Here is a 14,883-nt window from a genome sequence, read left to right on the forward strand (position 1 = left end):
CACCCCACAAATTTGCCTCCCTGCTCCCTCTAAATTCTTGTTTTTACACCAGCAAAATAAAATATCATATTCTCCGTACCTCCCCCATTTTTACAATTTCCTATATCGTTCTTTACATGAATATTCGGATCCTTGAAGATAAGGTGATTTGACAAGGCATAAATAACCTTAATACATAATTTACTAAAAATTTCATTTGTATCAATATTCATATTATTGTACGTGAAGTTGTAAACTTTCTTTGGGACATATAATATATATAATATATTATTATATATATTATATTTATATTTATATATATGTAGAGTATACGTAGATGTTTTGGTGTAATTTTGAGGTTATTTTTAGGTTTTTCTCATTCAGGTCAAGCGAGAGTGTGGCCCGGATTTTAGAAAACAGACAAAAACAGAGAGGAAAGACCCGCAGCAATCCAAAGAACAACGGCAAAAGCAAGAATCCAAAGCATAATCAAGAGCTTCGGGTCCTTCATAGACCAACCACGTCAGCAAAGCCAAGCAAAGTCCGCATCTTTGCCCGTGCAAATAAATTCATCAGATCGCTTTCAAGGTTTCTTTCGCATTTATGGCCTCCAATTGAACAGTTGTTCCACAGGATCTGCCAAGTTTTTCTCTGTTTCTTTATTTAAAGCCACAGCCTATTGGCTTTGAGGACAGAGTGGTCAGTCTTGTGTCGTTCTGTGTGAGCGGGTGTTGGTTTTGGAGGTGAGGAGCAACAGATCAGAGCATGGACGTGGGTCTGATGCAAATGCAGAGGAGGTTGGCTGAGTACACGAGCGCCCTGTTCAAAGAGGTAAGAATCACACAAAATTCATGTGAAATCTCAAGTGGATGTGTCCCTTCCTCCCTGCTCTTGCATTAGGTTGATCTCTCCGTGTTCGTTTTTTGGCTTTGTGATGTGCTTCTTTTTTTGCCTCTTGGGTGAGAGTAGGGGATTCTGGATTCTCAGTACGTACAGCTTCAGGAACTGCAAGATGAGAGCAACCCAGATTTTGTAGTGGAAGTGGTGTCTCTTTTCTTCACTGATTCAGAGAAGCTGCTCAATGATCTCTCCAGAGATCTGTAATCACATTAACCATCTTATTTGTTTTTATGCATCTTGTTCCGTTTCTTGATGCTCTCTCCGTTATCTCTTCAGCATTCCTGGGGCTTTTTAGTTTGCTTCATCCTGTGAAAAGTTCATTAATCTCTCTCTCTCTCTCTCTCTCTCTCTAATGTAGAGCTCAGCAAAATGTGGACTTCAGAAGGGTAGATGCTCATGTTCACCAATTGAAGGGCAGCAGTTCTAGGTATAGATAAATTTCCTCCTTTCTTCAAGTGAATGAGTCAACTTTTTTATTCATTTATTTTTTTCAAAAAAATGTTTTTTTTTTCTGGAATAATGTAACTTTCTTTAATTGATTGTCCTAAGAGTGGCATTTCATTTGAAAAGGTAAAATTTTAAGCTTCGGAATGTAGAGACATAAAGGTATTTGCTATGGGTGATGAAAAAGTCGATTACTTTGGTTGACAGCATAGGAGCAGAGAGAGTTAAGAATGCCTGCATAGTCTTCCGAAACTTCTGTCAGGAGAAGAACATTCCTGGGTGAGTTTTTGTCGAAATCTTTTGTTTGTGAATATGAAGTTACCTGCCTTTTCTCTTTCCTATAAAAAAAATATATCATATTGTGTAGCCTAAATAGTCATAAAATGGGCTTATGAAACCTCAAGATAATGGAGAAAGTGATGACTTTTGTTGCAGGTGCCAGAGATGTCTGCAACAAATAAAACAAGAATTCCTCCTTGTGAAAAGCAAGCTGGAAACTCTTTTCAAGGTGGGTGTAGAGAAATTCTTTTAATAAGTACGTTCAACCTGATCTATTCCAAAGACTGGAAAAATTTCGGTCTACTTTTGTTAATCAATCTGATATATTAGCTTGATTCAAACTTGATTGCAGCTGGAGCAACAAGTTGTGGCTGCTGGTGGGTCAATCCCAACAAGTGGGTCACTCCCAACAATGCAACAACCAATCCTTTGATGGCAATAGTTGGCATGTTATGAAGAAGAAAAAGAAGTATCTAGAAGCTATGATACTGCATAGGCTCAGCATGTATATTGTTTGCAACTACTAAACTTGAACGCTAGTAAACAAGCTTAATCTCTCTGTTTTTCTTCTTTTGTCATATGAGCAATGAGAAAATGAAGCTAATGGAAATGTGATGGGATATGGGGCTTGACTATCAGAGACGCAATTTTGCTAGTTGTGGTGGATTCTGTTGGGATGGAGAAAGATATATTATCATGTAGCATTTATACCAGGTCAGCACTCTCATAAGTTGATGTTTGTGATTTATTGCCACATGCTAAAGATTATTCATAGGTATGTTAATGTCACTGGAAACTGAATTTGCCTCAACTGTTGATCTGTGATTCCAACATAAGCATGACAAGCATTCTCCCCAGTTGAGAGGATGGGAATAGTTGAGAAACATATTGTGGCATAAGTCGAGAGAGAGAGAGAGAATAGACCACTTTATGGCCTTAAGTTCCGGTGCATTACCACGTTGAAGTCGGGTTTCGAGTTCGGAGAACCGCTTGATCTTGGTTGGAGCACGAAAATATGAATCTCAATAAGTCATTGGAATTTTTAGTATATTTTCGTAAGTATCGAAATTACACACGATGTAAGTCCACCCAAGTTGCAGTATGATTGGGAAACTATTCCAATAGGGACCATGGAAGGACCCAGTTGGAAGCACAAAACAGAACTTTTCACGGGGAAAACAGCTTTTATCACTTCTGTTTTTTAGTTTTTCCCCTCTTTCAGGATAACTTTATATAATGCTTTAGCACAGTTCAAATTCCTAGAAAAAGTGCTCCTACTCCCCTGAAAAAGTGCTCCTACTCCCCTACTTGTTTTTCTGGGAGGAACTTCCGGGATTCGAGTCTCTTTTGCAGGATACGGTTCCTTTTCTTGTCTTTCTGTGCTTCTTGTTTTGTTTGATTTGGACGGAAGTGGAAATCTGATGGCAGTGAAAACTGCACAGGCTCAAAAACATGGATGAGGATGAACTTTTGCTTTTAGATTGGAATATTCTGCATGAAAGAATCGTCACCCAATCAAAATTGCTGGTTGAATAGTTTTGGATGACATCTTCTCTTTGGTTGAGGGGGAAATTGGAAAATTGGGTCTAGAGAATTTCTCGTGAACTGACCCTCAAGTTAGTTATACTTACGAAAAATCATTGAACTGGTGTAACTAGAAATGACTAATTGAATCAGAAATCTTCATTTCCTGCATGTCAAAATGGTGATCTCTCTTTAGTCCTGAAAAGAGAAAAAGACACAATTAGTGGATAGGTATGTTGAGAAGGCTAAAGATATACTTAAACCCAAAAGGATTAAAGTTTGAAAAGATCAGCTAGAAAACATTTAATATTGCCAAAGTGGAGGAGGGATCGGGAACCGATCACTGATTATTGCCATTTACTATGCAAAATCCAAGCCCTTCTGGGGCTAAACATTGATCTGTTGAAGCAAGCTAAATTGTTGCTGCACCTTCACTTAAGAAATTGTTGAACAATCACAGGTGCCTTTATGACACAACACGGGCGCACAAGACTAAGTTAATGGATGGATAACGTATTATAATTTGTGCCTTGCGTCCACGATGCAATGATGCAACAAAAGGGCGTTTGATAGTCAAGAAAGCTCATCGAAATGATGATAGGAGGCATCATTGCAAAGAGAGCGGCCAAGAGAATAGACATGAATGCTTTTACAATTATAAACAAAATGAAGTGGATTCTTCCAAAATGAAAATTGCAAGAAAAGGTTGAGGGGATTGGTAAAGGAGGACCCCTTTTTCTTCTTTGTGCTTCAGGAATATTGTCATCTCTGCCACACACAATTCAACCAGTATCTGATGACTTTGAAAAGGTTCGAGTCAAAAGAAGGGAGAAAATTTGCCCAAAGTTAATTCGCCCACCAGAGATAACATCATTTACATCTGGTTCTGTCTGACTCAGTACTTTTGCTTGCACTCGAACACAGTGAGTCATGCCATGAAAGAAGTACAGATTTGTTGAATGGATAATATTAACATACTTATCTAACTGCTGAGTGCTGATGCGCCTTGATGGTTGATTTGCATAGATTTAATTGAAACAAAAGATTCGAAGAATTCTATGTTACAGGGGAAAAAGATATTTAAGCAACAAAGGATGGACAAAATCAGATTTTGGCAGATTTATTATTCATGTATTGGTAAGCGTATGTTTCTTGTCCCTTTTATGTGACAAGTTGTTTCTTTACATTGAGATGGATAGCAAAGCATAACAAACACTGTAATTTGGAGATGTGACAGTTTTAAGCTTTTTCTATGAAGGAAATCACAATTGCTAGTGAATCTGTTCTATCTTAAGACTAAAAATGGACACTTTTTGTTTCCTATAGTTGCAGAACGTCAATAAGAACAGGATGTTACGATGAATTTTCTGTCCGATTTGAAGGTGTGCTCCACATTCTTTTCTGGTCATCAAAGCTTCCAATTACGGCAGACTGCTTCTCATTGCCAAGTTGTTGTGAAAATAGGTCATAGAAAGCCCGAGGATCCACATTTTCCAATAGTTTCACTGATTTCCCTGCATTGTCAATGTAGGTGTACCCGTCTTTGGATTCGACACCTTCAGCAAATACTTTGATGGGCTTGATGGAGAAGATTGGCTTTAAAGAGCTATGATCACCGGCCAAGATCACTGCACCAAGGACTTCACCCAAGAATATATCCTGCATATAAAAAAAGCCAGAGATTTTGTTGATGAAAAGAGATACTTACTGGTTTAGCAATTACTAGATGGCAACGGGAAAATCAAAATATCTGTTCGAAAAAATTAATATTTTTACCATATGGTAATATCTGTGGTTATTTTTCTTCAGCTGGCCTAGCCTCGAGAGAAGGCGGTGGACAAATTGAGCTTCTGGTGTTCTCTCTGTCTTGTCTAGTCCTTTGAGGACCTTGGAAAACAGGCTGATTCTGCGCTGGACTCCAAGGGGAATTAGTGTCACATTTATGTCAGAGTCAAAGACTTTCTTCGCAGCCAGCGGGTCGAGGAACATATTAAGTTCTGCATATCTGTTAGAGAGAATTGTGAACACATTTCCTCTGTCTGAGATACTGCGGTTGATGTGCCCTCCAACGATGTATACATCCTGGAGAAAATATGAGGCGAAGGATTAGAATTGGAGCAGGAAAACACATACAACTGTCTTTCCTAGAAAAAGAGTCGAAAGAAAAGGGACAAAGCTATTGCTTGCATGATGTGAAGCAGCATTGTAAGTGAAATGATGGAATTGACGTATAAGAGCTCATTTCCTCAAGACACTTGCTTTTTATTTTTCTGGGGTTCCACTGTTTTTCATATCTCATCTGCCATGACATTAAAAATTCTTTCTATGAAGTTGTTACCTAGTCATTTTGGAAAGGAAAACGAAAAGAAAAGGTTAAACAGTCAAAATCTACCGACCTGAATGAAGTGGCTTGCAGTTGCATTCGCTAAAATAATATTCGCTAAATTTGTCAAAGGTCCGTTCGTCAATATGGTTATCTTTGATCTCGGCTTCAGCGAGCTTACAACCGAGTCCCAGATCTCCAGAGCTAATGGTTGCCTGAGTTCGGGGTGATCGGTATCTCGAGGAGCTCCAAATTTTTTCGAATTCTCTGCCGAGTATCTGGAACAAAGAAAAATATCAATTATCGTCCTCAGTTAATAGAAATGACAATCGTTAGCGACTCTGCACCAATGTGAAGGAAAAACATGAGTACACAGCAGCAAAAGTAGCAACACAACATTTCCGTGTAAATCAGCTTCTGGACATTGACTCCTAAAGCAGGGGTCTCCTCCAGTTCGCACTTCAAATCTCTAGCTGATAAGTATCACAAAATTTTTAAATAACATCGATACATCGAGCATTTAAATTGCTAACCGCATTATTGTCACCATCCGAATCCATCTCCAAACCATTTAATTTGCATCATGCGACTTCATCTTATTTTAGATGGACCATACATCTTTCCGTTGAAGAATCTAAATCCGACGTTGTCAACATTGGGAATCAAAATGAGCCACATTTATGGTTTTATGTGAGAACATAGAAATACCTTCTGGGGCTTCGGGGCAAAGTACGAGCCAATCCATAGAGAGTGTCTGAATCGAGTAAACCACCACTCCCGTGTGGGATGGCCTTGACATACTTGCAGTCACCAACTGCTGAAGATATGGCATCGGACTGATTCAGTGCAAACATTCACCCAGACCGACTGGAATGTCGTCTCGACCCATCATGTGTAGCATGTCATATATGATATCGATCGTTGCTGCATTTGCCCATCCCGTAGGACTTACTAGTATTGCCTGCATCATCGTTTACATGATTCAGATTAACCTAACCTGGCACGAGGGTGTTTGCATATTTCTTCAAGGACTTGGCAACTGTAGCAGACTAGGAAGATGATGTTCCAAAGAAACTTGACAAAATTAGATCAAGACGATCAAATGTCTTACCTTGAGATCGATTACTTCCAAAGGAACTTTGAGAAGATAAAACAGGGCAATAAAATCTCCCGCACTCATATCCATGTCAAAGATTACGGGCTTTCCCAGCTTTTTAGTCCTCAAATCTGGTTTATAAAGAACTTGCTTGTAGTAAGGAAATTGGGTTGTAAAGTTGAACCTCCCTGCCTGTAGAGGGTTGTTTAAAACCTGTAATATAGATAGAAAATGATTTGCCCTTCTCTGATGTTTATAAATACATGAGAAGATACATTATTTTGGAAATAAAGTTCACACAGAGGGTGACATGACAGAATTTGAGAAAGTATACATGCATATTCTAGCAATGGACTTACATCCAAAAAGCTTCTGAAAAACTCTCTATCGAGTGGGCTCTTGCCATCCCGATTAGGTTTGGCCCTTGTTGCAACGAGAACACGCACTGACTCTGGACCAGTGGTCTCTTCTGTGTAACCATCCTGTTTCAGATTTGCCAAAAAGATGAACGATAAGAACCATGAGAAGTTCTAGCTGATATAAGCAAAGTTTAGATTTCGGGTCAGAATGTCACTTAAGATACAAATAGCTTAGGCCAAGCAATTTTGTATAAAACAATAAATAAATAAATAAAAAGCTACCTTGCATTTTCCTTTGCTATTTTTCACGGTACAAAACGGGTCACGAAGTCCTGTCTGTACGTGACCACTATGCACGCCGCCCTTTTTTAAATGAAACTTTGGAACTTTGAGTCCGTTGAAGAACGGGTTCGATCCATCCGATATCCCATAAGGTTGGTTCGAAGTAACCACAGTTATATTCATGTACTCCATCACTGCAAATTCATTCTCCCCATTGTTATTATGCCCGTTCTTCATTATTGAGACCGCTACACCAGATGTAAAGGAGTCCCACATGAAATAGCTCTGCAGGATATATAAGTAGTTTGCAGTCATCACCTTGAGCTAGTACTGAATCATTATTGCCCAATATTCTGTTTAATGGATTACATTTACCGTATAGAATTGGTCATCAAACCACGTATTGCGAGCCATTTTCAAGGACTGGAAGCAGTATTGTGCCTCATAAGTACTTTGACTTTGCTCAAAAGTGTCAAAGAACTCCTGACTTATTGGTATCGTGTTTGTTGCATCCAGAGGCACAAGGGTCACTGGAATACCGGAATGAATCACCTGTGATAAGACCAAATGTGTCACCGTCAAATGCAGCCATTTTTTGCCTGTTCAGGTACATCATCAATGAATAAGTGCTTAAACTACCGTAGGAATTTGTAGAATATAAACACTTTTAAGAGCTGTTACTTCTTAGTTTACCTGATAAGCTGCAAAAGGATCTCCAAACACATTGAACTCTGCATAAGGATTGCTGGTGTAATCTGTGAACAAATTACCGGGGTCGCCACATTGCTGAGGCTGGCAAGTTGAGGTAGAATTCGATGGGCAGCAACCGGTCGGGTTCTTCGACCTCACGCCACCACCCATTACATAAATATGCTCAATGTTCTTCATCAAATGCGGATTACTCATGAGAAAAAGGGCAAAATTCGTGTGCGCTCCTATTATGAAAACAGAGATGGGCCCCGCAGATATTTTATTGATCAAAACCTGCTGAGCTGTTGGCTGCTGGAGAGGTGAATATTTTCTGTTTCCCTGAATATAATAACTATCAGAAGCCATACATAATAACTACTGGATTATGAAGAAGATAAGGAAGCCGGGGCTCTATCGATGTATTGCTATTGCTCATGCCTAGATGAGAACACAACTACTATAATGACATTAATGCAGCCTAAGTTTTCCCCTTTTTGTAGATCGTGACATCTCACTAAAGAATTTTTCCCAAGCATATGTCCGAACCATGATAAGAGATTTGGTAAGAAGTGTCTTGAGGGATCATGAATCACATCGGCCAAAGAGCAGCAGAAACTCTCAGGAGGCACGAAGAATGTTATATGAGACTCAGCAACCACAACGTGAAGCTCAATAAAGGGTAAGTCCACGCCTACTGCAGGAAAATGACGATCTTTACCTGGGGAAGAAATGCCTTTCTGATTCCATAGTTCGAGTCAATATCCAATCGACCTCCAAGGCCTATAGGAATTGCTTGTCTGTATCTGCAATATCCTGCTGTCGAAAGACCCTGCCATCAAGTAGCTTATGGTAAGCAAGCGCATTGCTTGTGCATAACAAATCCGGAACACTTTAACTTTGTGGTTTTTATGATTCTGGATCATGCGACGCAGAAAATTCCGCAGCTTTAATAAGTCATTGGGATTGGGACGGTTCGTACCTGCTCAATCATGGGAAGATATCCTCCAACATTAGGGAGAATGGTTCCATTTTCCAGTATACCCCCTTCCCCTCCCACACCAACAGGGATGTCGTCACGATCCATCATGTAAAGAATGTCGTAAATTTGATTCACGGCATGGCCCGCATCAGTCCATGCATTCGTGTTAATGGTGACCGCCTGCATAAATCAGGATAAATGCAGGCGATATCATCTTATCCGCGATCGCAGAGAATCAAGAAGGACGGAGTAAATGATGACAGATAGTTACAAGTTGCTACTGGAAAGCAGAAGAAAAAAGAAAACACACACACACACAAACACAAACACAAACACTTAATTCACAAAATGGTACGTGCACATTCGTTCAAGACGGTGCCAATTGAAAAACTCAGGTCTTCACATGAATCTTGAATGGAGAGTTCTTCAGTTAACAGATACAAGGACATTCAAGAAATGAAGAATTAGTATGAACCACCGCTAACATGAAGGATTTTCAAGAAGAAGAACAAAAATCACCCAAAAAACAAAAAGAACCTTTGACCAACATCTGTCAGAAAAGTCAAGAAAGAAAAACACAAATGCTCACCTCAAGTTCAAATTCTGATCTGTTGAGTTTCAGGAGGTACAAGAGAGCAAAGAAATCATCTGTATCAACGTCAGTGTCCAAAAGAATCCGACGCGGCACGCCATCCACAGTGCAAGAAAATGCTCCCAGAATCCCTATGATCGATACTAGAGCCACCCAGAGATTCCTCTGCAACGCCACCATTTTTGGATTTTCCAGTCCCAACCCAGAAAAAAAAAATTAATAGGGTCTTCCACGAGAGTATCAAGAACAAAGCTTTTTGATCAGCAATGAACTGTTTCATCCATTTCAATCCTGAAACAACCCAACAAACACACGAAAACCAATATAAGCAACTAAGATATAATTGGACTTATTATAAGCTCCGCACAACCCACCTCAGAAAGCACAGAGAGAGAGAGAGATCAGATGAAAGAGCAAGACCATTGCTTGTAGACAGAGCACGTTAGAGGAGAAGGCGAAAGCGACGGCGCGAGAAGAGAGAGGCATTTTTCCCATTGCTTACTAGCGCCAGATTCTCGGGACTTCGAAGACAGTGCACGAGATTTATAGACATCACTGGCGCAGTATAATTAAAAAAAAAAAAAGTTTGACCGTGAGGAAGAGTTTCGGGTTTTGTTAAAGACATAATGGGGATGAGCGTGGACGTGATGGAAGTCAATCAATTGCTGTCCCAGTTGTAGGTGGTCACTGCTTCCTCTGCATCGCTTGGGCCACACCGGTGCATATCCACTATGCAAGATCTTGCTGGTTGTGAAAAAGTGAGGAGCTTAATGGCATTGAGCCATCATGATGTTACTAATGCAACCCGCTCCTTTCAATACCGTGTGCTTGATATGCAGCTGACAATGAAACGGCGGTGCTCCTTCGTCACTTCCTTGAGCACCACGACTCCTCCATTTTGGACCGGTTCTTCCGAATTGGAATTCCACAGAAAGCTACAAAGGGCTTACCAGCCATCTCATCACCTCGGGACTTAGACATGTCAAAGGGCGGCCAACTGAACCAAACAGATCGGATCGCTAAAGAGACGAGGACCATTGACTTTGAATTGTATACGCACGCGACAGAGGCAGCTGAGAGCATCACCCTGCATTGATTCTGCATAATTCCATTTCTTTATGTGTAAGTGCTCATTGGGCATCCCATTTGAGCGCAAGACAATGAGTGGGGGTGGGAAAATGGGAGGGGAGGGGGATCTCCTTTCTTTTCTCATTCTGGGGTGCGTGCTTTGACCTTTCATTAAACTAAGAATTAAAGCTCATGCCACGTTCATTATCCTGCAAGTTCTTTAATGCTTGGCATCAATCTTGATTTTGATCTCTCTCTCTCTCTCTCTCTCTGTGGTGGACTACTAAACTGCAATTATGCTGCGATGACCACACGTCATGACCAATGTATTGCCACCATCTTGCCAAAAGCTTGATGAAAGGGTCCCCACATGGAGATCCCCTTGATCCGTGAACGAGAGACCAGAGATCAAATGAGAAAAGGGCGGATCTTTTTTCTCTGTCGTTGAAAGGTAGAACTGTGAAATTCTTAACCCGTTTCGATTAACTTCTTTGACAAATCTGGTGATTGGACTTGGCTGTAGATTTCTTGTCTTCCAAGGAGGTGACCGGACTTTCGGACCCGGCACACATGGGTGCCTGTGATTGGGCCAATCCGCTGACCGACTCTTTACTACTATGTTGTACTCGAGATCTGGGAATTCTCTTCTGCCTGAGCACCAATGAGTATTCTGCAGATTAAGGAAAGATAGAAACAAGGAAAACTAAAGCAAAAACATGAAAAGATGGTAAAGGAATTTTTAAGATTTGAGTACTTCAAGAAGGGACTTAAATGGTTGTGGAATGAGGAAGACTCGACTTCCAATTTAGAAAGTGAGAATTTTTAGACTTAACAATCTTATATTTTAAATTAATTTCGACGACACAACAAGCAGAAGCTCTTAAAGAAATTTTGAGTAAAGGCAGCATTCACTTGTCTTATGTAGAGCATATAATGAACTATAAGTTTGTGAGTTAAGACTCTTTCCCTCAACATAAAAATCATTAGCTTGAGTATTTTTTAAGATTCTTGGTTTCATGTGTAGAACTTATTCGGTGGCTACAAATGGGTATTAAAATTATTAACTGCTCTCAATATAAAAATCTTGTGTTATATGAATTTCACTCTATTGTAATTCATGAAAGATGACTACATATGACAATCTAATTAGCAATTTAATTGTTCGCTCAAAACTCAATTCAAGAAAGCAACAAAATAAGTCGGCATCGCAACAAATGAATCGATACCTCCGGTTCATGAATGCGACCTAGTAAGAATTTTCCAAAATTGTCTGCTTTCCCATCTTTCTTTTTCTCAAATCTAAAGTGGGGGCTCATTCTTAGAAAGTGTGAAAGTCCGAGGAAAGGGACACAAGCTACAACAAGAGGGGGCCAATTTCAATTCGATGGGGGCGGTTCACACATGTAAAAACGCCATCGAAAATTCGTTTTTCTTTTTTTCCTTTTCCTTTTGTCGAGGAATCCAAAAGAAAGGACGAACGTCTCTTGTCCAACTTCGTGCGTCTCCACGTATTTCACGTGACATGTGTCGCAAAATGCAAATCCAAATGCTTTTCCCACGTGGATTTGTTCATATGAAATTACTTTTCAAGCTTACTTTAATAATTTCTATTTTGTTGTTTTGTGCTTTCTGAATTTCCCCTTCCCTGTTCCTTTCTTTCTTTGCTTTTTTTAGGCGTCTTTCAAATCATAACGTTCGAATCACCCAGTTGAGGGGAGCTCAATCAGTGTGTCGTTGCTTTTTACGGTTTCGGCAGTTGGGACATTTTTTTTGCTCATCTTTCTATATGTTATTCAATTAGGTATTATGTACTTGATCAGAATAAGAAAAATTTAGAAATATGTGGTCCCGAGTCCTTTACCAAATTGGTTCACTTAAGAGATGAACCAATGAGATCGTATAGAAAACGTGCATGGAATCAAAGAATGGATGATAATATCAACAGGGGTCGGACATTTGAAGTGAAATAGATAGAGCATAGGAAATTAAATAAGTTTAGCTTATATACCATGTTGGAAAGTATACCCTAAGAATTTCTAAGCTCGAAGGAGAGATGGGATTGCAAGTATATAGAAAGTACAGTTAGTACACAGAAGCACATGACATGGGACAATCCAAAATAACTTTTAAAACTTATGTAGGCTATTCAATTGGTAAATGATTCAATGATAGGCATATACCATGCTTCGAAGGAATAAAGGACAATTTCAAATAAGAATCTGAAATTGAGTCATTTTTTCGAAGATAGTCTAGAGTAGATCTTGTGTATAAAAAAATGTCTGATTTTAAATAAAAACCTGAAATTAGCCTTTAAAACAAAAGTTACTCAAAATGAACTTTGTCTTAAATAAGGACTTAAAAAAAGGTAATTTATTTTTCAAAAGGGGCCCAAAATGCACTTTAACTCGAATAAGGGAATGGAGTGGTTAACTTCCTCTTAAATAAAGGTCTAAGCTCACCAACTCGCTAAACCTTCGTTGACAAGTCAGCTTGCACTTGTGACTTGTGCTTATCGTAAGACACAATCTAAATGAAGAAGCTATAATTACCCTTAAGGAAAACCCTCAAAGAAATCCTAACTTTAATTTCAGGCTTCTTCAAATTGGGACAAAAGAAGAAAATTTCGAGCAAAATTGTCCCTAATGTTGCTGCCTTATGACTGGACTAAGTACGCAAGTCACATGTGCAAGTTGACAGGCAAAGTTTTGGCTAGTCAATGGGTTTGAGACTGCATTTATGACTTCGGGCCCTTATTTAAGAAAAGATACCCTTTAGGTTTTAGGATGATTGGTTTTAGGGTAAGTGAATATGCCTCTTTAGGACTAATTCCTTTTTGTTAATCTAAAACCTACCTTGTGACCTTGTAACAAACCTTAGGATTGAATTTATAGGTCTAGTCCGATTCCAAGGTCTCCTCGAAAACCAGCCAATTCTTCTTCTTTTTTCTTTGTCTCACTTTCTTTTGTTCCTTGAAAAGAAAAAAAAAACTTTTTCGATTAGTTTACCAAAGGACGAGAGGTAAAAAATTCCCTTTTTACAACCGAGACAATGGCTGTCACAACAAAAAGGTGGAGCAACAAGATACTTAGAAGTAAAATGAAGATATAAAAAAAAATGCAAAAGCCATTGGGAAGAGCCCCACTCATTACTTAATCAAGTAAAATTGAAAGCTAAAGTGACAATAAAAGTCCCTATTTGTCAAAAGTAACAATCCATAAAAAGACAGACTTGTATAATGAAATAAACAATAAAAAGTTCAAGATACAAGAGTAAAAAGAGAGAATTAGGGTTATTTCAATCCAATTCTCCGATTTAGTCAAATTCCACACTCTGGATTGTTAATAGCTTGTTCAAAAATTTGGAATTGAGAACTAGACTAGTTACCATTAGGACCGAACCAGAATCGACTAGGTAGGGCTAGTTCGGTCCAACACTAGGTTCTGCCCGGCACTAGTGCATACCTTTACTAGTTTGTCTTGTGAGAAAATGATCCAACTCCATGAAACTAAATCAATCATTTGAGACCCTTATTTGAAATAAAGTCTAATTTAAACTTTTTTTTTTTTAAAAAACAACTCCACTTTAGACCCTTATGTAAAACTCAATTGGCCATTTTAGACCCTTATTTGAGGCAAAATCCATTCTAAGTCCTCTTTTGAGAAATTGATGTAACTTCTGGTTTTTATTTGAAAAATTTCCACAAAATAAAGGATGTTCGTAAATCAATTCAATGAGAACAAGTCTTGGAAACAGCCATATGATGATATTTGTTAGACATTATCATTCAAATGTTATGTTATAGGATGTCTTTGATAAACGCGACCTTTAAGTTTCAAAGATAAACTTGATGAAAAGATATAGAGCATTCAGGCTAGAAATATGCATGCTATGCGTCTGCTTTGACATCGTATGATCAATGACATGCAAATATTAGTCGCCAATTTTTAAAAGAGCACACATATTTTCCCCATAATCATAAGAAATGAAGAGAGTACGTTTTTCAAATATGATATGTGATGCAAATATGATGGTGGAGGTAATATGCAACTAAACAAAAAAACAGTTTTTTTTTCTTCCTTTTCTTATGTTAAAAATAATTTTTACATTTCATAAATTATATCGAGGCATGTCCTTTCTATTTCTTCAAATGCTCTAGCCTTTGACGATAAATTACCCCGCGTTATTTGGGTGTGCACAAATGAAGTTGTATATAAATCTAATTTCTCAAGTCAAGTGCCTTTCTTTTATAAATATAGCGTGACGAGCTCTACATACCTAACCCATCTTATGCCTTAGCTCCGCGACCTTACATGTGCCTGATTTGTCGCAAGATGGAGGTGAAGTGAGGAACCGCATGAGAAATATGTT

At 38.8% G+C, this 14,883-nt stretch overlaps 2 protein-coding genes across 2 annotated transcripts; one reads left to right on the forward strand and one right to left on the reverse strand.

The window, feature by feature from the left end:
• The first annotated feature begins 404 nt into the window (after positions 1 to 404).
• Positions 405 to 2,341, forward strand: LOC104414949 (histidine-containing phosphotransfer protein 1). The gene is made up of 6 exons (XM_010026175.3): positions 405 to 810; positions 949 to 1,079; positions 1,238 to 1,306; positions 1,531 to 1,602; positions 1,759 to 1,831; positions 1,955 to 2,341. Exons 1-6 carry the CDS (start codon positions 745 to 747, stop codon positions 2,033 to 2,035), a joined length of 492 nt encoding a protein of 163 aa, XP_010024477.2. The 5' UTR covers positions 405 to 744; the 3' UTR covers positions 2,036 to 2,341.
• A 1,880-nt stretch (positions 2,342 to 4,221) lies between these two features.
• LOC104414950 lies at positions 4,222 to 10,722 on the reverse strand. The gene is given in 13 exon segments (XM_018861873.2): positions 4,222 to 4,785; positions 4,903 to 5,208; positions 5,523 to 5,727; positions 6,158 to 6,302; positions 6,305 to 6,410; positions 6,561 to 6,758; positions 6,905 to 7,027; positions 7,187 to 7,471; positions 7,562 to 7,738; positions 7,880 to 8,215; positions 8,595 to 8,705; positions 8,856 to 9,035; positions 9,445 to 10,722. Coding segments are annotated over 13 exon segments (2,661 nt in total). The 5' UTR covers positions 9,628 to 10,722; the 3' UTR covers positions 4,222 to 4,479.
• Positions 10,723 to 14,883: the final 4,161 nt, after the last annotated feature.

The sequence above is a fragment of the Eucalyptus grandis genome, chromosome 8 (genome assembly GCF_016545825.1).
Source record: "Eucalyptus grandis isolate ANBG69807.140 chromosome 8, ASM1654582v1, whole genome shotgun sequence".
Taxonomy (NCBI): domain Eukaryota; kingdom Viridiplantae; phylum Streptophyta; class Magnoliopsida; order Myrtales; family Myrtaceae; genus Eucalyptus; species Eucalyptus grandis.